Source organism: Myxocyprinus asiaticus, chromosome 5, assembly GCF_019703515.2.
Source record: "Myxocyprinus asiaticus isolate MX2 ecotype Aquarium Trade chromosome 5, UBuf_Myxa_2, whole genome shotgun sequence".
NCBI lineage: Eukaryota > Metazoa > Chordata > Actinopteri > Cypriniformes > Catostomidae > Myxocyprinus > Myxocyprinus asiaticus.
The window spans coordinates 34,043,887-34,071,423 of NC_059348.1; the positions used below are offsets into that span (position 1 = coordinate 34,043,887).

The 27,537-nt window shown below is 37.4% G+C and overlaps 2 protein-coding genes across 4 annotated transcripts in view; one reads left to right on the top strand and one right to left on the bottom strand.

The window, feature by feature from the left end:
* Positions 1–23,849, top strand: part of yes1 (YES proto-oncogene 1, Src family tyrosine kinase) — a 52,339-nt gene extending 28,490 nt beyond the window's left edge. For both annotated transcript variants that reach the window (XM_051698248.1, XM_051698247.1), the window contains 10 exons: positions 2,520–2,619; positions 4,776–4,874; positions 8,696–8,799; positions 8,920–9,069; positions 10,691–10,846; positions 14,084–14,263; positions 14,844–14,920; positions 15,867–16,020; positions 17,990–18,121; positions 21,535–23,849. In XM_051698248.1, the coding sequence (XP_051554208.1) occupies positions 2,520–2,619; positions 4,776–4,874; positions 8,696–8,799; positions 8,920–9,069; positions 10,691–10,846; positions 14,084–14,263; positions 14,844–14,920; positions 15,867–16,020; positions 17,990–18,121; positions 21,535–21,743 (1,361 nt within the window). In that variant the 3' untranslated portion in view covers positions 21,744–23,849. The remainder of the gene's footprint in view (positions 1–2,519; positions 2,620–4,775; positions 4,875–8,695; positions 8,800–8,919; positions 9,070–10,690; positions 10,847–14,083; positions 14,264–14,843; positions 14,921–15,866; positions 16,021–17,989; positions 18,122–21,534) is intronic.
* Positions 23,850–23,989: 140 nt separating this feature from the next.
* clul1 (clusterin-like 1 (retinal)) overlaps positions 23,990–27,537 on the bottom strand; it is a 31,744-nt gene continuing 28,196 nt past the window's right edge. For both annotated transcript variants that reach the window (XM_051698250.1, XM_051698249.1), the window contains exons 8-9: positions 24,681–24,859; positions 23,990–24,392 (exon numbers count right to left, since the gene is read on the bottom strand). In XM_051698250.1, the coding sequence (XP_051554210.1) occupies positions 24,377–24,392; positions 24,681–24,859 (195 nt within the window). In that variant the 3' untranslated portion in view covers positions 23,990–24,376. The remainder of the gene's footprint in view (positions 24,393–24,680; positions 24,860–27,537) is intronic.

The window sequence follows — 27,537 nt, forward strand, 5'->3', positions numbered from 1 at the left end:
GTTAAATCGTGAAAAACAACAAATAAAATAAAATACACATTTTCACAAACTATATATAGAGTGAAGTGCAGAAGTTTGCATACCCCTTTTGTTTTAGGCCTTTAAGTTTTCACACCCCTTTTAGAATGTATACAAATATAAGAGATAAAAGATTATATATTTTATGTTGTACGGCCCTTCAAAAGCTACATTACACAAAATGTACTGTAATTTACACAAATTATCCTGTTCAAAAGTTTGCATTCCCTTGGTTCTTGTGTTGCCTTCTTGAGCATCAATGAATGTTTGCACCTTCTGTAATAATTTTGTATGAGTCCATCAGTTGCCCTTAGTGTCAAAAGCTTGATGTCTTTATCATATAGTCACTTTTGGGATGAGCTCATGTGCAGAAGATGCTGGGAAGTCAAAGAATGTACAGTATTTTTCTTAAGAAAAGTGTGCTGCTTTACAGCTCAGGACAAAGCAGGGACTCCTGAACAATTATTACACAAACAGTCATTAATCATCGAGAAAACAACACACTATATTAAAGGGTTTGCTCTTGTGCCAGAAGCTCTAAAGCTTGCATGCAGTCTGCCTCATGAACGCGCACAGGAGATCAAAGGTCGGTCAAGAGTTTCACTTAATAATTCATTTGTTTCTCATCAAACCTTATCATTTCCCTTCAGAACAAGACATGAGTTGCATACAATAATTGATAAGACTTCTGAATTATACTTTTGTGTCCTTTTGAAGCTTGAAGAGTTGATCACCATAAACTGCCATTGAATGCCATACTGTAACTGAGCTCAAACATTTTTCACAATTTCTTCCTTTGTGTTAAGAAAAATAAAATAATATGGGGTTATAACAACAGGGGTGAGTAAACAATGACTGGGTTTTCATTTTTGGGTGAAGTAATCCTTTTATAACCAAAGGAATTTAAACTTTTGGACAGGATAATTTGTTTAAATTCAGTTACTATTTTGTCTTGTAGAATATATGCGAGTATCTGTTGTCAAATAACTTCTTCAAGGTAGTACTAAATATATTTTTATTAACCTTTTTTTTTATTTTATTTTATTTTTTTTTACGATAACACACAGACGCATCAGGGTTTTAGATGCACGAGCAGTGTGCAGATCTGCCTCGCATTGTGCTGTTTTCTGCGAATTAACTAGACAATCATGTCCGTGTTAAATGGCTCTAATATGAGCAGTGGGCTTTTCTAGTGTTTTCAGATGTAGCATTTTGCAGTCAAGTCATGAGATGGAACTTCTCAGAGTGCTAATTACTGTGTTCACTCATTATTTTCCCAAACTAGTCGGCAGATTGAGACTAAGAAATCTTAGTATAGACTATTTTTTTCTTTATAGGGATCATTTTAGATTAAACTAAATTAAATTGAAAGGACAAATTGAAAATGTAGAAATAAAAACTCAATTAAAATTTGAAATATAATAACCCTGGTTGTAAAGACTAACGCAGCTTTCACTTTCTTTAATCTGTGTTTGAGTGGAGAGGAAAAAGCATGTTTTGAAGGACAGTTTTTTGTCGTACTAAAGCATATGCTTTCATTCTGAAACCACTTTGAAGTTTGTTCAGCAGGATACTAATCATAAGACATATATATTAAATGCAACAGAGGTGTTTTTGTTACATTTATATTGACAGTTGTTTTTTCTTAGTTGTGAAGGTTAAAATAAGCGTAAAATATTGATGTTGAGTTTACGGTTACAATTTTAATTCAGATTCATGAACAGATACCTTCGGACTGGGACTCGATTGTTTAAAGACTTGGAATTGACTTGACTCAGACTCGACTAAGGTGGACTCGAACCCAACACTACTACTGTGTACCTAGCACACTGTTGGTTCCAGTCTCCCATGAAGCCATATTCACATAGCTGGCATAGTCTTATGTTATTACCCATCAACGACACTTCAAGTCACTGACAGGTCAAGCCTTATCCAATTTAATAGCCAAACAGAGAATTGACAACACTCACGCAAGCGTTATAGCCATTAGACTTGGCAGATGTGTGTGTGGCTTAACGGATGTAATCAGTAGGTTGGCCCTCTGTTCTTCACTAATGTTTAATCTGGTCCCACAGGCCTGCTTAGATTTAATCCTACCCACTCCTTTGCCCCCTCCTCCCGCTTAAAACCATCTCAGCTCTGCCGTCTTTCTGCTTCGGGTCAAACCCGACCAGCCTTTGCCATCCATAAACCAGGCTGGTGAAAAACCCATTGTTTATGTAGTCAAGACAAAGAGAAGGCTGACTAATGATATCTAACTGCACAGACAACTGAGCCAGGAACAAAATCAATGGATGCTCCATTCAGCATGTCAATTAATGCTTAACTAAACTCTATTTTGTGGCTAAAATAGAATCGGATGCTTTAATTTTGAATGCAGAATTAAGTTACCTGGCACACTGCTCAATGCATCAGCAGCTAACTAGCTTTTAGTCTGTGATTTGATGTGTTTGACTTTTATACAACTGGTGCACATTCAGCCTGAATTGATTTTCTTGCAGGCGGTGTAACTTTCTTTGTGGCCTTATATGATTATGAAGCCAGGACATCAGATGATCTCTCATTCAAGAAAGGCGACAGATTTCAGATCATTAACAACACGTAAGTTCCTCACCCCAGGGTTGCACTGGTTAAGTGTGTCATGCCGTGGTAAAGTAGATGATCCAGCTGCAAGAATTGAATTGTGCTGGATTTATGTTTTTTTTTTTTTTTTTTTTTAATCCATCATTGTATTCCAAGCTCATCAAGGGCAAATTCTGTCTGGGTTACTGCATGTTAGTAATGGGCCATCTGTTCAACCACCAGCCAGGTTTAGCTCTCTGTTAAATGCCCATAGCTCAAATTCTGCTCTTGTCCAAGAGTGCGGGGCAGGTTTGAGCCTTATGACCGGGGTCTAAAATTAAACAGGGTTTGGGATAAAAATGCCACCAAAAGTGACAAAAACTGCCCCTGAAATTCAAAACGTGGTGGCAAAAATGCCTCGTAACTTTTTATTTTATTTGTTACATCGGATATAATTCTTAATTCGATTTAAGTCACAGGTATACATTTTATGATAATTTATGACAAACAGTAGATTTAAACACACAGTATACCCTCACAAATGTAAAAATGCACCTGAAAATCATATCCAGGAAGCAGATATTGACCCCAAAATTAAAATCATGTAATTTACTCTCCCTCATGTTATTCCAAACCTGCATGATTTACTTTTTCAGTAGAACACAAGTCTCAGTCACCATTCACTTTTATTGTTTGACAAAATATGCAGTGAGAGTCAATGGTGACTGTTGTTAACATTCTGCTTAAAGGAATAGTTCACCCAAAAATGAAAATTCTCCCATCGTTTACTCACCCTCATGTCATCCCAGATGTGTGACTTTGTTTCTTCTGCTGAACACAAACAAAGATTTTTAGAAGAATATCTCAGCTCTGTTGGTCCTCACAATGCAAGTGAATAGTGACCAAAAATGTGAAGCTCCAGAAAGCACACAAAGGCAGCATAAAAGTAATCCATAGGACTCCAGTGGTTTAATCCTTATTCAGAAGTGATATGATAGGTGTGGGTGTGAACAGACCAAAATACTGTAAAACTCCTTTTTCACTATAAATCTTGAAATCAGCCGCAAAGTTTCGTCTAACTTTTGTACTTGCTGAGCAAATCCAATTTATATTGGGCAGAAACTTCGGTCACCTGAGCAGAATATACAGTGTGTGTGTGTGTGTGTGTGTGTGTAAATACATACATACATACATATTATTATTATTATTATTATTATTATAATGATTAAAATGCCAAATCTGAATTTCAATACCACATTAAAAATGAATAATCTGCTATTATAAAAAAAAAAAAAGTGACATGTTGCCTTAGTGTTTCTCAATTAAGTAAGCACTGCTTCTTGTTTCTTTATTATTATTATTATTATTATTATTATTATTATTATTATTATTATTTAGGTAAATAGTCCTAATAAAGAAGTATTCTAAGTATTAAGTAAACGAAGAACATAGTAGGCTAATAATAACAAATAGGTTAAATAAAGAGCACTCGGTGGCTTTCTTTTCTATGTTATTTGATTAATATTAATAACCTAGATGGGCAGATCTTTTAGGCTGCATTAGTGCATTTACAATGTAAAGTCTTATGTACAGGCCCAATACTTTGACATATACCTGATTTGTTGCACTTATTTGCATTCACGATAGACATAAGCAACTGTTTACGTTAATCACTCGTGGTACGGGCATTCACCATGAAGCATATTTAACCGTTCAGGCATGCAGCCGCATTTCCGCATTCACCAATTTTGAAGCTTCAGAGTTTTGGTCACCATTCTCTTGCATTGTATGGACCTACAGAGCTGAGATATTTGTTTTCTGCAGAAGAATGAAAGTCATAAACATCTGGGATGGCATGTGGGTGAATAAATGATGAGAGAATTTTAATTTTTGGGTGAACGATTCACGTAACACCTTTTGTGTTCCACGAGAAAAAAAAGTAATAAGGGTTTTGAATAACATGAAGGTGAGTAAATGTTTTTTTTTTTTTTTTTGTGAACTATCCCTTGAATTTCTTAGACTCCTCATGACCCTGACATTTTAATCTCAAATACCTCAAATTCCTTAACCTCCCTGCATTTTTACTTAGTTGATAACTCCGCTGGCTGAAGCTTGTTGCTAAATTTTTGTCAGTTTGTGGTGAAGGACATGAATCAAGCTAGTAAAGCAAGTTGTATCTGTGCTTCGCCCACCAGAGAGGGAGACTGGTGGGAGGCTCGATCCATCAACACGGGGCAGAAGGGCTACATTCCCAGCAATTACGTGGCCCCTGCCGACTCCATCCAAGCTGAAGAGTAAGTAACTCTTCTCCTGTGTTTATTCAATCATCTCATCCCTTTGCACTGTAATTAAGAGAGCGTGATGGTCAGTCACACGTACGCCCAGAGCCCTGGTGGTAACAAACACACCAACAGATGTATGACTGCCAGACAAAAGGCTCTCTTTCACTTGCTTACTTTCCTTCTCTGTTACAGTGTTGCTCTCTCACCCACATTATTTGTTTCACTTGTTCTCTTCTCTCTTTTTCTTTCTTCCTGGTTCTCTGAACAAACTTTGCTTTTATTCTACATGTTGTTCTCACATATAGTCTTATGGCACTCCAAGCTTTTGTTTTTCTTGGTTGCTTTTACCAGTGTACTGCTAGTCTTGATTACAACCTGCTGACACTCATGATTCTGCCCAAAGGAAACCCCTGTATCTGATACAGTTGAAGTTTACATACACCTTAGGCAAATACATTTGTGCTTTTCACAATTCCTGACATCTAATTGTAGAAAACATTCCCTGTCTTAGCTCAGTTAGGATCACTACTTTATTTTAAGAATGTGAAATGTCATAATAATAGTAGAGAGAATTATTTATTTCAGCTTTTATTTCTTTCATTACATTCCCAGTGGGTCAGAAGTTTATCAAAACAAATCACTTTATTGTCAGTCAACCATGTACACAAGTGCAACAGTGGGTGAAAGTCTTGGGTGCAGTTCCGAGCAACATAGCAGTCATGACAGTGATGAGACATATACCAATTTACAATAAATAAATAAATCTGTGTTTTTGTGACTGCTCTTTGATTGTGTTACTATTGTAAAGTGTCCTTGAGCTCTGGAAAGGCGCTATATAAGTTAAACTTATTATTAATAAACATCAGATTTACACAACACAATTTACATATCTAATATACACAATTACACACAACACAATATACAAATAATAATATACAATGTACAGTATACAATACACACAATATAGAATACACATACACACAATAAAGAATACACAGTATACAATAAAAAATAGTATATATAAAATATACAGTAGGTTATATTGTACTGTATTGACATTCAGGCTGTCGGTTGATAGTCAGTTGCCAGTGTGTCGTTAAGAGAGAATATAATTTATGGCAGTCCAGTGTGAGATTAATAAAGTGCAGTGCTGATGTATAATGATTGTAAGAGATCAAGAATTCAAAAGTCTGATTGCTTGGGTGAAGAAGCTGTCATGAAGTCGGCTGGTGCGGGTCCTGATGCTGCGATACCGCCTGCCTGATGGTAGCAGTGAGAACAGCCCATGGCTCAGGTGGCTGGAGTCTCTGATGATCCTCCGAGCTTTTTTCACACACCGCCTGATATAGATGTCCTGGAGGGAGGGAAGCTCACCTCCAATGATGTGTCTGGCAGTTCGCACCTCCCTTTGCAGGGCTTTGTGGTTGAGGGCGGTGCTTTTGCCATACCAGGCGAGATGCAGCCAGTCAGGATGCTCTCTACAGTGCTGGTGTAGAACCGTGTGAGGATGTGGTGGTTCATACACTGTAAATGTATGTGGTTTACATACACTACCGGTCAAAAGTTTTGAAACACTCATTCTTTATTATAATTTTTTTTCTTCACATTTTAGAATAATAGTAAAGTCATCAAAACTATGGAATAACAAATGGAACTATGGGAATTATGTTGTGACTAAACAAAATCCAACATAAATCACAGCTGTGTTATATTTTAGCATCTTCAAAGTAGTCACCCTTTGCCTAGAAATTGCAGACATGTACTCTTGACATTTTCTCAACCAACTTCTTGAGGTATCACCCTGGGATGCTTTTTAAACAGTATTGAAGGAGTTCCCATCTATGTTGGGCACTTATTGGTTGCTTTTCTTTATTAATTGGTCCAAGTCATCAATTTCAAAATGTTTTTTATTTTTTTTATTAAATTTTTGTTTTATAATGAAATAAATTAATATGGTGGCACAATTATATTTTTGTCTACAAAACTAATTTCAGACATTTAAGCATACACCTTCAGATCAAAAGATTTTTAAGATCATGAAAAACATTTCAGTCAAGTGTTTCAAAACTTTTGACCGGTAGTGTACACTTTGTTAGTATGTGGTAGCATTGCCTTTAAATTGTTAACTTGGGTCAGATATTTTGGGTAGCCTTCCACATGTTTCTCACAATAAGTTGCTGGAATTTTGGCCCATTCCTCCAGACAGAACTGGTGTAACTGAATCAGGTTTGTAGGCCTCCTTCTTTGCACATGCTTTTTCAGTTCTGCCCACAAATGTTCTATCAGATTGAGGTCAGGGCTCTTTGATGGCTCCTCCAATACCTTTACTTTGTTGTCCTTAAGCCATTTTGCCACAACTTCGGAGGTATGCTTGGGGTCATTGTCCATTTGGAAGACCCATTTGCGACCGATCTTTAACTTCCTGGCTGATGTCTTGAGATGTTGCTTCAATATATCCACATAATTTTTCTTCCGCATGATGCCATCTATTTTGTGAAGTGCACCAGTCCCTCCTGCAGCAAAGCACCCCCACAACATGATGCTGCCACCCCCATGCTTCACGGTTGGGATGGTGTTCTTTGGCTTGCAAGCCTCACCCTTTTTCCTCCAAACATAATGATGGTCATTATGGCCAAACAGTTTAAAATTTTGTTTCATCAGACTTGAGGACATTACTCCAAAAAGTAAGATCTTTGTCCCCATGTGTGCTTGCAAACTGTAGTCTGTAGGTTTTTTTTTTTTTATGGCGGTTTTGGAGCAGTGGCTTCTTCCTTGCTGAACAGCCTTTCAGGTTATGTCGATATAGGACTCGTTTTTCTGTGGATATAGATACTTGTCTACCTGTTTCCTCCAGCATCTTCACAAGGTCCTTTGCTGTTGTTCTGGGATTGGTTTGCACTTTTTGCACCAAACTATGTTAATCTCTAGGAAACAGAATATGTCTCCTTCCTGAGCAGTATCATGGCTGCGTGGTCCCATGGTGTTTATACTTGCGTACTGTTGTTTGTACAGATGAACGTGGTACCTTCAGGCATTTGTAAATTACCAGACTTGTGGAGGTCCACAATTTTTTTTTTTCTGATGTCTTTCTGATTTCTTTTGATTTTCCCATGATGTCAAGCAAAGAGGCACTGAGTTTGAAGGTAGGCCTTAAAATACATCCACAGGTACACCTCCAATTCAGTACACATCCTATCAGAAGCTAATTGTCTAAAGGCTTGACATCATTTTCTGGAATTTTCGAAGCTGCTTAAAGGCACAGTTAACTTAGTGTTTGTAAACTTCTGACCCACTGGAATTGTGATATCTGTTGTGAACAATCTGTCTGTAAACAATTGTTGTAAAAATTACTCATGTTATGCACAAAGTAGATGTCCTAAACGCCTTACCAAAACTATTGCTAATATTAAATCTGTGGAGTGGTTAAAAAATTTGTTTTAATGACTTTGACCTAAGTGTATGTAAACTTCTGACTTCAACTGTACATGCAAGACCAGTCTAGCAGAAAGCACCTTATGTATGTGCTCTAATGCTTAGTGCCATGACACGAGCACTTTATGAAACCTTAAAAAAGGGAACATCATGAAGAAACCAAATCCAGACTTTCAGCACAAAAAAGCATGCCCATGATTTTAAAATAATAAAAAAAAGAAAAAAAGTTGATTTCAAAATATCTTACTGCAATTATTTTTATTTTATTTTTTGCAATTATTATTTTTCCTTTGTCCCAGTGGTTTACTTTCACCAGTCTAAATGCCTTTAGATTTTCCATAACGGTCCATACTCAGCTTTAGCATGGCTGGGCAGCTGATTTATTGTCATTTGTCTCACAGATGGTACTTTGGAAAAATGGGTCGTAAAGATGCTGAGCGACTGCTGCTGATTCCTGGTAACCAGCGGGGCACTTTCTTGGTCAGAGAAAGCGAGACCACTAAAGGTAAGGGAATCGCTATCTGTCTTAACTTGTACAGCTCTAGACCTAGCCTGGACAAACTGAAGCTGAAATATATTTATGTGTTTCTATTTGAACATCCATTCCTTCCTTTGATCCTGGCAGGGGCGTACTCACTCTCAATACGGGACTGGGATGAGATGAAAGGGGACAACGTGAAACACTACAAAATCCGAAAGCTTGACAACGGGGGCTATTACATCACCACTAGAGCACAGTTTGAGACTTTACAGAAACTGGTGAAGCATTACACAGGTTAGCAAATTCAACTGGATCAAGATTTTTGAATTCAACCGAAATTTACATTTACATTTTACATTTATGCATTTGGCAGACGCTTTTATCCAAAGCGACTTACAGTGCCTGTATTACAGGGACAATCCCCCTGGAGCAACCTGGAGTTAATGGTGGTGGCTGTGGGAATTGAACCAACAACCTTTTGCTTACCAGTTCAGTACTTTAGTCCACTACGCCACCACCACTCCAATTTAAGCCATTTGATTTTATAGTCGGGGTTCCTGTCATCCTATCTATCATCTTATCTATCATCCTATCTATCAATCTAATGTTTTATGGTTCTAGCATTCCATCCATCCCAATTTGCTTTTGCAATTTCATCAACAAAGCAAAGCTTGAAATGGCTAAATACCACATGTGGAGATGGCAGGGTGGTTATTTGATGCTTAGAGAGCTCTCTGTGGCTAGCTCTGTGGAAACGCCTCCCTGTCACTCAGACTGCCAGTTAATCTTGGCTTAGTTTCCATAGGAGAATGTCTAAGAGGGGTTTTGAAATCGACACCTCTTTGATCTTATGAGAAGTTACATGACCGTCCTGCCACTGTTGTTGTAGATTACGTCAGTCCCCACAAAGTAAAACCCTCAGATTCCTCTAATTGTGGTCTTTGTGAAGCCATCAGCCTAATGCAACTTCTGTCTCAGTGGTTAAACACTCAAAGGATGATTGCTTAACATACTTATTTTAGGGTTCCCAAGGTCATGAAAAACTTGAAAAAATCAGGGAGTTTTGAAATTGTGTGTTCCCAGCATTAAACAGTCATGGAAACAAGTAATGGGCATTTCTATATTGACTGCATATTTTTGTAGTTTTGCTCAGCTCTATAACATTTTATCAACTTGATATTGGTTTTGTAGATTTTTTTTCTTTTTTTCTTTTTTTTTTTTTTGACTAAAACAAGCCATAGTTGTCTCATTTGTGAGCGAATCATTCTCTTGAGTCAGTTCATTCCAATTAATTGGTTGAACGAGTTCATAAATCTAAATGATTCATTAGCGAATTTGTTAGAATCAAAATAATTTTTTAAATCCTTATCCAGTAATAATAAATGACAGGGTAGGTCGTGGAGAATGTGCGAAAATGATGGGGTCAAAAAGCATGATTGGAGCCCTGTTCTGAATAGAGCATTTCATTGTTTTCTGTGAGATGTTTTTTGCAGCATGTCCACTGAGGGCGCTGTTTATTAAAAAAAAAATTATGCGAAAGTAACATCAAACATTTGATGTAATAGTAAAAATTTCTGTTCAGATTCATCTTATCCGATGAACATCAAGCCTTAGCGAAAGGCCATTAGTCCTTGTCTTGTTCTCTCTGTGTACCTGCCGCCCTTAAGACTTTTATTCAGTTTGTTGAAAGATGGCGATTAATGGCTTTTATGGTTGGGCAAGTGATGAATTTATGACTTTTGTTTGGGTCATTTTGTAGTCATGTTCTTTTATGGTTACCATTGTTTGAAACTGAAAATATCACACACCTTATTTAATTTCTACAGCTGTTTATTTGACCCAACCCTTCTCTCACTCACTATGACATCATTCTCTCTGACATCACTCTTATCTATTTGTATGTTTGTACGTGTAGAGCATGCAGATGGGCTGTGCTACAGACTGACCACGGTGTGTCCGACGGTTAAGCCCCAGACTCAGGGCCTGTCTAAAGATGCATGGGAGATCCCACGAGAATCACTGCGTCTGGAGCTCAAACTGGGTCAGGGCTGCTTCGGAGAGGTTTGGATGGGTAAGACAGGCTTGCATACAATACATGAAACTCACACTAATGGCAAATAGCACAAATAGGCCACATACCCAGTTAGTTATAATGCTAACAGACCTGATTGGCTCACCAAACACATACAGTGGCCCAAAAAGTATTTGGACACTTATGTCACACTTAAAATATCAAGTGACATCTGAAATAAAAATATGCTAGACCTTTTCTCAAAACCAATTCCACTTTTCTTAACCATTTTTGCAGTTACTTTTAACCAACTGGCCTCAAGGTTATTTTTGATGTATGAAGTTAGTTTCATCAAGTTCACACAGAAACGCTTGCAGAGTAACCACAGATGTAATTCATCTCATTAACTATGGACATGTTCCACTAAATTTGACAACCAGAAAGTGTCCAAATAATTTGTAGAAAACAGAATATTGTTAAATCATTTTAAAAACTAACAAACATAAATAGCTGAACATGAAATGTTTGCCTATGTGTGCTTATGATATCTTCAAAATAAACAGAAAAAAACGCAACTCACAAAAATGCCTTTTTCAAGGTATTTTTCATCATACTTTGAAAAAGAATTGCTGAAATGTTGGTAAATAAATGAGCCTATATTTTGAGTTGTGCAATGTGCAGTTATAAAATAAAATGTATGCATTGTTGACAGAACTTGCACCTCTGAATCTGAGGTGTGCGTTTACTTAATTTTAAAATCTTCTAAATAAATGCCACTTGGTTTGATATTTGGTTATCTAATGCAATGACATTTCATACATTTCTAAGTGGGACCTAAGTGTCCAAATAATTTTTGAGGCCATTGTATATCAACCTTATTAAGGGAGCACTTAAATATACTGTGAATATCAGATGTATGTCTGTTGTTTTCTCAAATGCATCATAGTTTTAAGTGAACTGTTAATGTATTGGAGAGAGGTGTTAGTGTGGGTTAAGTACTTGTGTCTTTTCTCACTGCTTTCAAACCTCATCCTGGGGCAAGCTACTGCATGCCACATCATATAAAACAATCTGAGGAATTCCACTCATTGTGTGTGAGCATGTGTTCCGACACGCATAATAGACTCCACATAACTGTTTTGTCATGAGCTGGCAATCTATGCCTACCGTTAAATCAGGTTTTTCTCGAAACTCTACCTCAGACTGGCAAAGAAACATTTTTCACCTTAAGATTTTGAAAGGATCTGCAGGGGCTTGACAGTCAACATACAGTTATTCTAGAGACTTGGTTTATGTTTTTTTTTTTAAAATCCTTAAACCAAGTCCAATATTTGGGTTTTCACACAGCGGGCGATCAGAAATCCCCAAAATCCCATAGACTTACATTGATGAAATGTTAAAACAGGCTAAGACTGTTTAAATTCCAACTGTCATAAAATTCAAATGTAACAAACCCACACAAGGCCTTTAGGGTGTTTTCACACTTGGTCCATTTCAGGGGTCTGAGTGTGGTTTGCGGGATTTTTGGCCCATATGTGAACACTCCAAATTATCTCAGACCCCTTAAAAGCAAACTGAGCCGAGACCATCTCAGGAGGTGGTCTGAGTACGGTTCACTTGCAGCCTTTGGTTCGGTTCACTAATAACGTGTATTGTGAACAAAAAGTGCTCCGGGCTCACTTGATTTCCCCATTCGCATAATACCAAACATGTTTGGCCCTGACATGTTCCCGCACTCAGGAACTGACAACGTGAGCACCAGAGAGACACAACGAGCCGCTTGCTTTGTTTCTATGGATATGACAGAGGGAGAAGCATATTTTAAATATTGCATATGAAACAGAATCAAAGGTCTTTCGTTAGTGTTCTGTGCAAATGAAGATTCAAGGGTTTAACTGAACGCCTTGAAAGCCACATGAAAGTTAAGAAGTTACGACAGGAATATTTATTGTGTTCTATAAATTAAACTGAGTCTGTCAGTAGATTAAACATAAATTGTGATTAATCTTACTGTTTGTGGTTAATAAGACTAATCTACCATGATTGAATGTTGAATTTTGCCTTTAAATCCAGTATTTTTATATAAAAATACAATGCATTCAGTTCTGTTACATTACTTTGTAATAATATACAATTACATAATATTGATGCCAAAGATCAATAAATGAAGTTTTATTGAATATAGACACCTGTTCTTATGCAGCTTATTCATTTTGAGAGCATTAAACATGTTTATATTATCTTGTAAGTTAATATGTAGAGCTATTTGTACTCTTAAATATAGCCCTAATTATAATAAATACAATATTTTTTAAAGTGGGGCTCGGTCCCACAAATGACGCAGAGTGTGAATGCAAAAAGGACTGAGATCCCGTATCTGGTAAAGTGGACCAAAAAGAAATCTGAGCCCAATAACAAGCTCTCCGACAGTGTGAATGCAAAGATAACTGGGTCCTTTTTCACTCTGGCTGCTTTCACACTGGCAGTTTAGTTCGAAACACAGCACGGTTCGCATGAAAAATTGGTAATGTGAAAGCTGTCATGCGGACCGGGGAGTGCACCGCGGTACCGAACCCGAGACTACCTGTAGGAGGTGGTCTGAGTTCGGTTGCAATGGAACTGTAGCGCGATTTGCGTGAATGTGAAAGCAACTCGGACTCGGGTGCGCACTCGTTCAGAAAGTAAAGTAACCTGCGCATGCGTTTTAGCCGATGATGACATCTATCTATTTATACACCTTATAAATACTAAATATAAATACTATTATAGGTTATAAATATCCAGAAATCCAGTCCATTGTTTCAATTCAAAATGTTAATTCGTGTTTGGTGTGCAAAGATCTTAATTCCCCTGATTTCCACGCTACAATGTTTTTACCACTGATGATTTCTCTGTTCCGTCTTTCTGATAAATATTTTTGATGAACTAATATTTAGGCTTTATTTTGTGGTTTTGGTTTTGTTTTGTTTTTTAACTAAGTTTATATGTAAATTTCATTGTAAAATCTAAGAATCAATACGTCGTCTTCACCGGATTATTAAACAGGCTGTGTTTTTGAAATATGAAAACAGAGCTTTTTTTCTTTGGGAATGAATTGTCAAAAACATTTAGCAATGTTTTTGCTAATGGTAATGGTGAAATAGGCTTAGAAAGCAAACATTCTGGAAATAAAAGAAAGCTTCAAGTATGAAAGCACTGGAGGCTTTCAAATTCTAATTTATTGGAAAGAACCCTGTTAATTTAACCTATTAAATCATGTTGTTTGCTTTCTTTTTGCACCTCTCTTTTTTTTTCTAGGTACATGGAATGGCACAACTAAAGTAGCTATAAAGACTCTGAAACCGGGCACCATGTCTCCTGAAGCATTCCTGCAAGAGGCCCAGATCATGAAGAAGCTTCGGCACGACAAGCTGGTGCCCCTGTATGCTGTGGTGTCTGAGGAGCCCATTTACATTGTCACAGAGTACATGGGCAAAGGTAAATTGCACCCAGTATTATTGTTCACTGTTTATTTATGAGCTCCAGACAATTCAAGGTATTCTGTATTATGTTTCCCAGAGCTGCATGGCCTGAGGCGAAATTCAATAATGAGCGCATTGCACACAGTCCATGTATATGTTTCCATAATCCAATTTGGCGTGGCCATGACCAGTGAACCACACATGAGACTTAATGCTCTTAAGTGATTCCAGTGGAGTTTGACATTAGCACATGTTGCTGAGCTTATGCTAAAAAGCACATATCTAATAAGCGCAAAAAAATGCATTTTCAATTCATTCTTAATCATTGGTGATCATTGTTTTAGTTGTTTTAATTGTTTGCAAATAACATGTTATAGTTGTTATATTTATTTAAACATGTTGTATTTATTGACAGGTTATCATAGCTTAGAAATATCGGGGGGGTATTATAATTTAGCAAATAGTTTAGGTCACAGGGCTTCGCTTGACAAAAATTCTAGAAAACCCCTGGCTTATAAGAAAGTAAAAAAAATTTTCACTGCCACCCATGTTGGTTATGTTGAATAAACATGAAACTTAAACTTTATTCTCTGCAGGGAGTTTGCTGGACTTCTTAAAGGAAGGTGAGGGCAAATACCTCAAGCTGCCACAGCTGGTGGACATGGCTGCCCAGGTGAGAGAGAGACCCCACTATCCATGACTCCACGGTTAAGCCAGACAGCTGTTTTCCTCTGCTGCATTTAGTAACACAGCATGTCATAGAGAACCTGGACGAGCCGACTTCTCCCCGAGCGGCAGGGTTTCAGTTTCAGCCTCCATCTGGCTGTCATATTTATTTAATATCTGATATGACATCCTGCTGCCGGTTTGTCTCTCTCAGGCACTATGATCCTCATTTCCCATCTAATGCCTAGAGCACTTAACCGTCACGCCTGTGGGGCCACTTCACTTTAATGTGTCTACTCAATTCTGCTCTGTTCGCTTAAAACACTTGCTCTTGCTCTCTCATGTTCTTCCCTCCTCCTGGGTGCTCTCTCTCTCTCTCCCTCTCTCCTCACTGGACTCACATCATTGCCGCATTGCTTGGCGAAAGCTTCAATCGCTCACTTCTGAGCTTCTTTGTGGATGCGTTGAATACGAAAAGCATGTGGACAGTTTTTCAGGCTGTGATTATTAAGATGTGTTCTGTTTTAAAGGGATAGTTCAATCAAAAATGAAAATTCTGTCATTTACTTGCCCTCATGTTGTTCCAAACCCGTTTGACTATTTTCGTGAAACACAAAAGGAGACGCTAGGCACAATGTTAGGGCCTGTCAACCTCAGTCACCATTCAATTTCATTCACTTTCATTGTCGTGTTTCACGGAAGTCCTATGGTTTGGAACAACATGGATTCAGATTTCATCATTTCATCACCGTGGGTTTTTAGATGCACCCCATAACTAAAACAAGTCATGCTGTTCCCTTATTGGAGCCGGTCATGTGCTTCCCTTAACTGAACTCATTAAGGCAGCATTCCAATGCTTTAAAATAGAACTTTCATGACTATATCTGACAGATTGGCTTTAATGAAGGATACATGGAGTTGCCGGGGGCTTGATTTCCTGTCTTCTTGTCTAGATTGCAGATGGCATGGCCTTCATCGAGAGGATGAACTACATCCACAGAGACCTGAGGGCTGCTAACATCCTGGTGGGTGACAATCTGGTCTGTAAGATAGCTGACTTTGGCCTGGCCAGACTGATTGAAGACAACGAATACACTGCTAGACAAGGTGAGTGGATGGAAATGCGATGTAAACACTCACTTTCTGTAAATCAATCCATTGTGGTCTCAAGATATTAAAGGGATTGTTCACCCAAAAATGACTTTGATATGTGACTTTCTTCTGCTGAACACAAATGAAGGTTTTTAGCAGAATATCTCAGATCGGTCATTCCAAAATATGCAAGTGAATGGTGATCAGAACTCAGAAGGTCCAAAAAGGACATAAAGACAGCATAAAAGTAATCCATATGACTCCAGTGGTTAAATCCATATCTTCTGAAGCTATATGATAGGTGTGGTTGAGAAACAGATCACATTATTTGTTCTTTGTTTTACTGTAAATCTACACTTTCACATTCAGCCACCTACTGGTTGGGGCTGGTCAAGGGTGGAGATTTATAGTTAAACAGGACTTAAAATGTATTTGTTTCTCACCCACACCCATCATATCACTTCAGAAGATATGGATTTAACCACCGTAGTCGTATGGATTACTTTTATGCTGCCTTTTTATGCTTTTTTGACCTTATGAGTTCTGGTCACCATTCACTTGCATTTTGAGGACTTACAGAGCTGAGATACACAGTGACATTTGTCATACACATTTGGGATGGCATTTTCATTAGTGCATTGTTTGATCATTTTTTTTTGTTTTTACACTAAGCCACAAAATCAGACCTCTTTCATTAATGTTAAAAGAGGAAATGGTCATTCACAAAAGGTGCTATAGTAGATAACTCACCATTATTGGCCAGGAACAATGCTGCTGTTGGCAACAAAGCCATTGTGCAGAAATTTTCAAGGCAATCAGCATCTAATCATGCAAAATTACCTCACTTGGTGTCTGAATCCATTATCTCCATGAATGCACTGCGACTGTGAAGAATAAGCATACTTGTCGGTACATGGTACATAAATGGAGGATGATTATTTGTCACCGCAGAAAAGCTTGACAGAGCAAAAACAATTGGTCAGTGAAAAAAGAAATCTCAGAAAACTGCAAGCCTATTCATTGTACATTCTGGAAATATTTGCAGATGTCTCTGATAATCTTTGATGAATGATGTGTGGGAGGGATTGTACCCTATAAAACGGTTTCTCAGAGTGCCTGATCCGAGCCTGACTGGGTTAACAGTTCTCTGTGCAACATTCAATCTGCTCCCCTCTGTCTTTCAACATTCTCTCTCTCCTTCTCCTTCTCTCTCTTTCTTTTTTTTTTTTTTTTTTTTAAGGTGCTTAATTGGCATGACAAATATTTGTACATTCGTATTGCCAAAGCTGAGCTGCATAGAAATAAAACAGTGTAAAACAAAGACAGTGCAAATCAAGATACATCATATTAGAAAAAAATAAATACAATGCATACTTGACAAATAAGGTAAAAAGGTGTAAAATTTATGTAAAATAAAAGTTACACATAAAGGAAAAACTTAAAAAAAATAAATAAATAAAAAAACAAGATTAGATCTGTTGATCTTAATTACCCGTGTTGAATGGACAGGCCATCTAAAATCTCGGTTTTGATTAGCTGACATTCATGTTATTTACCTTCTGGCCCTCAGTGCACTACCACTCGAGAGCACCCAGTAGGTTTAGTCCGAGTTGCTTCACTGACTGCACTACAAGTGCTTGAATTGTGCTTTGAGTACAGTGTAGCTGGGCACCCAATCCAAGAACAGTAAACAGTTATTAATATTAACACCTGACTCAGCAACTAGCCATTAGTGCACATAAGCTGCGTCATGCATGTATCATGTCCCAAACCCATTTCTTGTCCTCTACTTTCATTATCAATTAAATGGCAAACGACCAAAAATAATACCATTAAATTTGTTACCACTCGAATCCAGTGAATGAAGTAATGGAGTCATCGACAGGGATGCTTTAAAATGCTGACAAATGCTTTGCTTTAGTAATAGTCATTGACTCCACTGCAGTAATTTAGAGATTGTGTAACAGTGCCATTGTTTCTTTAGGAGCCAAGTTTCCCATTAAGTGGACTGCACCAGAGGCAGCTCTGTACGGACGATTCACCATCAAATCTGATGTCTGGTCCTTTGGTATTCTGCTGACTGAGCTGGTGACTAAAGGCAGAGTGCCATATCCAGGTGAGAAGAGAAACAATACACATAATAAATTCTGTCCCAGATTCATGCCATTTATCATTTATATAGCCTTGTATGAATTCTCATACTCTTCCTTAGTTTTGTCAGAATTACATTTTAATTTACCTGTATGTTCAGATCACCTTCAGTAATTTAAACTGCCATATCTATTGAAAGGAATAATTCTGCAAAAAATTAAAATTGATTGTTTACTCGCACTAATTTCCTTCCAAACCTGCATGCTATTATTTTTCTTGAGGAACTCAATACAAGAATGTTTGAAGAATCTTTGGACAGCTTATTTTTATACAATGGCAGCTCATTGTGACCAAGTATATCAAGCTTCAAACTCAAAAAAAAAAAAAAAAAAAAAAAAAAAAAACACCATGAAAGTAGTCCATACAACCTGTGAGCAACATTTCACATGCTCTTATGGCATACATCAACTTTGCGTGACAATCAGACTGAAATTTAAGTCACCTTATTAAAGAACAATAAAACAAAACTATTGTTCACCATATCTACTACTTTGGTGGTGGTATTTGTTTATTTTAATTTTTTCTGAAGATCTGCCTCCTCCTTGACACACCTGAGCTAGCTCAAGGTCTTTGGGTTCATCTGAAAAATTATAGGCAGGTGTGTTAGAGTGGGGTGGTGACTAAACTCTTCAGGTAGGTTGGTTTCCAGGAGCGCCCCTGGTGTAGACAGTCTGAAAGATGCAGAGTCCACTGTGTCCCCTGCTGGAGCAAAGTGGGACTGCTGGGTGTGTAATTACTACTCAGAAAGAGCCATCTGGCTGAGGCGGGCATGAAGGACTGACTGAGTACCAGTTCTTATTTACCACCATCAGTCCATATCTCCCTGCACTGCCCAGCTTGTCTTTTGTAGTGCTTATCTAAAGCCTCAGTGAAGCTGCACATCATAAACTGAGTTAGGCATTTCATCAGTCATTCAGTCGTACACTGTTAGAGTCAGTCCATTATTAATGGGCATCTGCTTCCATGTGGAGTCCTAGATTAGGCTGGATTTATGTGGTAAATTTACCTGTTGTGGGGTGGCTTTGTGGTTAATGATCTGGGCTGGTAGCCAAAAGGTTGTAGGTTTGAACCCCAGTAATAGCTATTCTTGAGCCATCAACATTTTGACTTTGAGCATGGCACCTCAAGTTACCTAAAATGTACTCTAACCCTGGGTCCGAATATGCATACTTTCGTAATGTATAGTATGCCAGAAGCAGTATGTCAATGGAGTAGTATGAAAAGAAGGCAATATATTGTTTATTTCCATGTTATTGAACAGCCTATCATTGGCCTACAGTCCATAGCCATTCATTTTGCAATTTAATTCGCCAATCTGTCCGAGATAGATTTATTATAAATTGAGTCAGGGTTTTTCTAAAGACATGTCAATATAAATGTGTCAGACTGGTGCTTTTAGAGCATCTTTGATTGCATCATGTCATAAACACAGCGTTTTTTGGTCTGTGTTTCAAGTTAACCGTTATTTGAAACTTTTTGATCTCGAGATCCCTCCATTCAATAGTGTCCAGCTGTTTGTATTCAAGAAAATATTCTAATCTTGTTCTGTCGCAAGTGTTAAGTGTTGTTGATTTCTGATGTTTTTATGATTGGTGTTGAAAAATTGTGTCTGGATTCATATTTTTTTTTTTACATCGATATTTTTAATATGGTCATTTGTGAGGTATACTAGTGAATTGTTATTTATTTGAGACACCATTCTGACACTGTGATTAGTTAAGTATCTTGACTGATTAAATGATTGATGTAATGCACATCCCTAGTTAATCTAATAACTAGCAGGGATTCAACTCCATAGCCCAATATGATTGGTTGTTTAAGTGTGCTTTCATTGATCAGAGTTGTTTTAAATGACCATGTCATGTATTTTTATCCTAACCCTGATGAAGGCCTACGTGCCGAAACGCGTTGATTATTTTTATTCATTTTAAGTCTAATAAAGTTTTTCACTGCAAGTGTTGCTGGATTCCTCTGTGCCATGCAAGTGTCAAGCAAGCCTGAGTGTGGTTTGTTCTCTGTAGAGCTGCGCATAACCTACACAGCTTGAATTTTGTTTACTGTCTCCTACTGAAAACAGGTGGTACTTCAAGCTTGAGTTGCTCCAATGATACGAATATTCCTTATTACGAAATTTCAATTGAGATGATGGTAAATGTGACAGTCCCTTTATTCTGTAGAACCAAGTTGTTTATACTTAATACTGTAGAACCGATTACCGATAGTTCCAAAAAGCAACTATTGGCACCGATTAATCAGTAAAACCGATGTATCGGTTTACCTCTAATGTCCAGAATGTATTCATACTACTCACCTGCATACCTAAAGAACATGCTGTTATTTTAACGACTGGAAGTTTTAAAAGTACATTCTTTGTTAAATTGTGTACATACTATGATGGTATGCTAATTTGGACGAAGTCTATTTTGGATGAAAGTGTCTAAGTTAAATGTTTAATTTCGAAATTGGATCACACAATCATCTGTTGTACGTGTTTGAATGCAAGTCAGTTCCTGAGGGCTTTTTGTAAGAGTTTGCGCAACATGGGGTAAAAGTATCAAACAGTACTACCAGGGTTTTTGGAAATGGTAGAAAGGTAATACCTCAGGGTTTTTTTACATGTACAATGACATTCCTGGAAGTACCTTAAGTACCATGTAAATACCATGGTACATGAATTTAAGGACCATGGTATCTATCAAAGTACTTCTGGTATTACCATCTGAAACCATCACTGTATCATATTACCACAACAACAGTAATTTTTTGAAAAGGAGGATCCAGAGAGAAACTTCCGAATATGAATAGAACTGGTATCATAGGAAAAGTATAGAATCTGAAATATGACAACACTTTGCTTTCATAGTCTTAGACATTTCCATCCAAGACACAGCAGAAAGTTCAGCAGCTTTCTAGCTCTCCACTTATGCAAGATCTATTGACTTGAGATTTTATTAAGCCTAACTGTTGAGTCATTATGCATGTGAGTCATTGTGGTGTAATGAAATTGGGCTGAGCTTTGAAAGATCACTGTGTATCTTGCATGCTCATTGTCACAAAGAATCTGACTATGAATTATCAGGGATTTTGTCGATGTGTGTTCGCCTCAGTAGCCAATGCTTTGATTCACAGGCACTGAGTCCAGAAAAAGTCTCCTTCCTCCGAGAGTGCTCTCAATCACAGCCAACCCACTGCTTTAAACTTCCATTTCCTCTCACATAGCACCAGTTTGTCTGTCCCTTTTTGCCTCAAAGCTGTCGTCCTCTGTGGATTCCAAGCAAAGCTGTAATTACACAACCCTTACATTCTGCCTGAGACTGTCTGGTCCCCTCAACAGTGGGTGGTTACACGAACTGACTTCAGATCAAATCTTGTTTGCAGGCATGGTGAACAGAGAGGTGTTGGAGCAGGTGGAGCGGGGCTACAGGATGCCGTGTCCTCAGGGCTGCCCGGAGTCGTTGCACGAAATGATGCGACTCTGCTGGAAGAAGGAGCCCGATGAGCGGCCCACTTTCGAGTACATCCAGTCCTTCCTGGAGGACTATTTCACCGCCACTGAGCCACAATACCAGCCCGGAGACAACCTGTAGAGACCCTATAGGGCAAGAGACTCACAGCAACGTGCTAATAAGCCAGCAGGACGGTTTCCAAACCCATTGTGGCACCTCTTCCCTACAGTTCCCCAGCACACTTTTCCTAAAGAGATGTTTTTTTTTCTCTCTCTTTTTCTTTCCGTTCCCCCCAGAGTCAAATTTATAAACTTGATTAGAGCATTAAACACCGAAAATGATCATAGAATTAATTTTTTCAGGCATCTCTTTACCCGAGAATGTGTGTGTGGTGGAGTCGATGAGGGCGGTGTGTGTTTGTTAGAGGAATTGGAAAAGGACCACATCACGCTTCCAGAGTTCTGCTGGGTAATACCTTGCAGTGCAGACAGAGGGAGCTGTGAGGAAAGCAACAAGCTTAATGCTAATGGCTGGTTCACAGTTGCACAAAATCCAATTTATTTTTTTTTGTTTCGTTTTTATATCTTTTTTTTTTTTTCCATCCCTTTGCCTGTATTATTTTTCACTTGGACACTAAATCCCATTCTTATTTTAATGTTGATTTTGTTTTTCCTTGCTTTGTTTTTGTTTTGTTTTTTTAGCAGTAGTTGAGTAGGTTATTACATGTGACCAATAACTGTGGTTGAATCTTTTGGCACTACCAGAGACTGTGGCATTGCTGGGACAGGACTGTGGACTGTGTTCAGAGAAAGACAGAAGACATGTACAGAGAGAGAGACAGATGGATGTGAGCATGAGGGCATTAGCCGGAGTGAGAATTTGAAATTATAAGGTTGATAACGGGTGGATTTGTATCCTCTAAAACAGACTTTTTTAGCAAGTCATCATTTTCATATGTTCTTTCATTTCGGTTTTAATCAGTCTCAATCTATCAAGATTTTGATGAGAACTTGAAATCATATCCTGGGAGAGAATTCATATTGGGAAGCCTTTGTTGAGCTTCACAAAGCATTTCTGATGACCTATTGCCATTCAACCAACTGCAAATTTTCAAAGCAAAAAGTTGAACCTATCGCAAATGTACAAATCTTATTTTTGTCTTAGAGTCTTCAACAGTAATTTAGCAGAGAGACCAATGAATAAAGAAACACTAGATCTGAACAGTCCAAACATCATTCATCATGATGGTGTTTAAATCCAACAGTTTAACACATTTTGATGTATCAGCAGCAACACTGACAGGTTTTTGTTTTCGTGCCAACTCATTTGTAGTGTTGCCAACCTCATGTACTAAATGAAGGACAGAGATTTATTGCTCTTTTTACAGATTACTTCATATATGACACTTTCTGTGTAAGTATTTCAAGAGAAACAGTTTCTTCATACTGGCATACAAATGTGAACTTGCTAAAATAATTTTAAACTGATCCATTTGTTTTGTCTCTTTTGCAAGTTTCTTAAAAAAGAAATCAGTTGTGCAGAAAGTTTGACGTTTGACACTTTTTTTTTTTTTTTTTTTTTTTTATCTGTCACTATGATGACATACCATGTTTGCTACTGGTGGAGGTGTTACATTTTAAGACATGTTTTGGCATGAACAATGAAATATTCAGGTACTGCAGATTAAGACCATTTACCAACCAAAGTTTTGATGGAATCAGTAGAATTTGCCCTCCAACCTGAGTGCAGCAAAAAGCTTAATATTTGAGTTAATGGGTTAATTTAATCCATGACAAGAAATGGAATGCACTTGCTATGAAACAGAAGACGGTCATCTTTTGAAAACATTTGGAGGGCTAATTTGTTACTGGGTTTCTTCTCTCTTTTGTTGTGTATCTTTCCGTATTTAGAGAGAGGCCTTGCTTTTGTCCTTATGTATGTGAGCCCTTTGTCCCTGGGACCTTATTGTCTCCTTTGTCTTTATCCAAGACACTGCCTATACATCTTTCTCATCACCACCTCCTGTTTTAAAAGGGATACAGGCAAGTTTGTGCAAAACTCTTAGCAAGTATGTTCCTTGTGTCTTTAAAAAAAGAGAGATAACTCTAGTAGGTTGTAAAGTGAGGGTCTCCGATGCAGAGTTTTAACTAAATGATGAGGACATTTGTTGTGAAACAATGGTTATGATTACTAATCTGAAGAATTTGTACAGTAAAAAATTAAATTTTACAAAATGCTTTTAACTGACTGAGTATTATTGCAAATCTCTACCCAAACAGGTACAGACATTCTGACCCAAATACAGACATTAATACAATTGTTTTATCAGTTTATCCTTAAACATTTAATTATCTCTTAGCGACAGAAATGTAGCCTTTTAGAGAATAAAATAAAAAATGTATACAGGTTTATTGTCTATATTTTTCCCCAAGTGAACACATTTATGAAGTCAACTAATCAAATGGCTTCACGCTGAAAGTAAATTACTTGCTCTATAATGGAATAGTTGTTAAAATACACCTGTTGACAATCACAATGTGAATTATTTCTGATATGACAGGCATCTTGATATGTAGGTCATTTAACACCAGTTGTTTTACACGATTTAATAGCAGCTACATGATAACACCCTAAAATAAATGATGAAACAAAGTGACATATACATTGTTTTTAACTAAACATTGCATAGAATATGAGCAGACATGCTTTTAACAGGATAAGATTACCAGTGTGTCCTGGTTAGTGCTGGGATGAAAATGAGACTTCTAGTTTCATTACACATCATCATGCCTGAAAAGTAAAAATGAAAGTAATCAAACACTTTTAAAGGCAAGTCTGAACCGATCATTATAGTCGCTGCCTAGTCTACAGACAATCTGTTATATGATTCTTTGTATCTCTTGTACAAACAAACCCAAAAAACATTTATCTGATTAGACTATGGGATATTCTTTTATACATTTTTAGTTAGAATGTTAACCATTGCTTAGATTTACTGATTAAGGTTATGCTGGTAAGTGTATTCAGTTGCAAAACTGTCATGTTGCCTGATGTGAGTTTAATTTGAAAATATCTCACCTGGCCATCTGTTTGTACATGCCCAGAGCCTCCTGTGCCACATATTGGATGAACGCAGGATCCTGCAGCTTGAGATCAGCAGGTACAGTCAGGGTGAGAGTGGGGGAGTTTAGGATATTGACTTCCACTTTAGTGTCTGCTGCTTGGGTGATGTCGCCCTCTTCAATCTGTGCCACCACCTGATCACAAATGGGTTGTTTAGGATTTAAGAGTATAATCAATTATCTGAATTTTCTACCTAGTTTGCATAGTATTTTATGAAGCCTGATGGTCTGATACAGGTATTTGTACTGTTAGTTTTACTGTATTTACCACCAATCCAGATCCATTTTATTCTTTCTCATAAAGTACTGTGGCCATACCATGGTACAGAGATGATATCAGATAGTAATATGATGGTACTTTGATACTGTATATGGGTCAATGGTGTGACGCTCAGTTTTTTTTTTTTTTTTTTCTGGATCTATCAAGTTATTCAAAAATAGGTTAATGCAATTAACAGTTACTTAAATATACCTACACTATGATGAACATGTTTTCAATTTCTGAGTTTGAAGTCATTGTGATTTATATACACACACAGGTATACATATATACAGTTGAAGTCAGACGTTTACATACACTTAGGTTGAAGTCAATAAAATTAATTTTTTAACCACTCCACAGATTTAATATTAGCAAACTATAGTTTTGGCAAGTCATTTAGGACATCTACTTTGTGCATGACATGAGTAATTTTTCCAGCAATTGTTCACAGACAGATTGTTTCACTTTTAATTGAATATATCACTATTCCAGTGGGTCAGAAGTTTACGTACACAAGTTAACTGTGCCTTTAAGCAGCTTGGAAAATTCCAGAAAATGATGACTAGCCTTTAGATAATTAGCTTCTGATTGGAGGTGTACCTGTAGATGTATTTTAAGGCCTACCTTCAAACTCAGTGCCTCTTTGCTTGACATCATGAGAAAATCAACAGAAATCAGCCAAGGCCTCAGAAAAAAAATTGTGTACTTCCACTAGTCTCGTTCATCCTTGGGAGCAATTTCCAAATGCCTGAAGGTACCACGTTCATCTGTGCAAACAATAGCACAAGTATAAACACCATGGGACCATGCAGCCATCATACTGATGTATTCTGTCTCCTAGAGATGAATGTAGTTTGGTGTGAAAAGTGCAAATCAGCAAACAGCAAAGGGCCTTGTGAAGATGCTGGAGGAAACAGGTAGACAAGTATCTATATCCACAGTAAAATGAGTCATATATCAACATAACCTGAAAGGCTGCTCCGCAAGAAAGAAGCCACTGCTCCAAAACCACCATATAAAAAAGCCAGACTACAGTTTGCAAGTGCACATGGGGACAAAGATCTTATTATTTGGAGAAATGTCCTCTGGCTTAATGAAACAAAAATGTAACTGTTTGCCATAATGACCATCGTTATGCTTGGAGGAAAAAGGGTGAGTCTTGCAAGCCGATGAACACCATCCTAACCGTGAAGCATGGGGGTGGCAACATCATGTTGTGGGTATGCTCTGATGCAGGAGGGACTGGTGCACTTCACAAAATAGATGGCATCATGAGGAAGGAAAATTATGTATTGAAGCAACATCTCAAGGTGTCAGCCAGGAATTTAAAGCTCGGTCACAAATGGGTCTTCCAAATGGACAATGACCCCAAGCATACTTCCAAAGTTGTGGCAAAATAGATTAAGGACAACAAAGTCAAGGTATTGGAGTGGCCAGAACTGTAAAAGTGTGTGTGAGCAAGGAGGCCTACAAACTTGACTCAGTTACACCAGTTCTGTCTGGAGGAATGGGCCAAAAGCAACTTATTGTGAGAAGCTTGTGAAAGGCTACCCAAAACATTTGACCCAAGTTAAACAATTTAAAGGCAATGCTACCAAATACTAACAAAGTGTATGTAAACTTCTGACCCACTGGGAATATGATGAAAGAAATAAAAGCTGAAATAAATAATTCTCACTACTATTATTCTGACATTTCACATTCTTAAAATAGTGTTCCTAACTGAGCTAAGACAGGGAATGTTTTCTACGATTAAATGTCAGGAATTGTGAAAAACTTAGTTTAAATGTATTTGTCTAAGATGTATGTAAACTTCTGAATTCAGTTGTATGTATGTATGTGTGTGTGTGTGTGTGTGTCAAAAATGTCTACGTGATTTAACTGTCGGGAGACAGAAATAAATATATTCTCATTAAAAGCTGAAATTCTTAAAAGAAATGTTGGCTTAAGTTTGGAATAATCTTTTATAACTATTTATTTCTTTAAAAAATAATAATAAATAATGAAACAATTTCAATTTAAAATATTGTTAATACTTGAAAAACTTTTGTCCACGGTTAGGTGGTGTAAGCACCATGTAGCCATTCTGTTGTCATGTGACCAAAACACACACACACACAAAAAAATCAGAGAGGACCCCTTTAGACCCTATCATTTGACCTTATTCAGTTCAAATTGAGTACCTTAAGAATACCTCTTGATATTCATGACTCAGAAATTCATAATATTTATAAAATGTATATACACTGTAAAAACAATTTATGTGAGTTTACAGTAAATTCCTGGCTACTAGTTGCATGACTTTCAGTATATTTTACAGTAGTAGTTCTACAATATATTACAATTAAAAGACAACTATATACTGTGAATTTACATTGAACAGGGCCATGAAATTTCTGTAATGTAACAATGCTGTACTGTAGAATCACAATTATCAAATTTATATTTTTAACCTACAATGTTTGTAAATTGGCACCATTATTGAGTTATGTATGCTGAGTGCTGATTTCTTTGCGTACCTGGTTGCCAACTCTACTAAAAGTTTATGTGC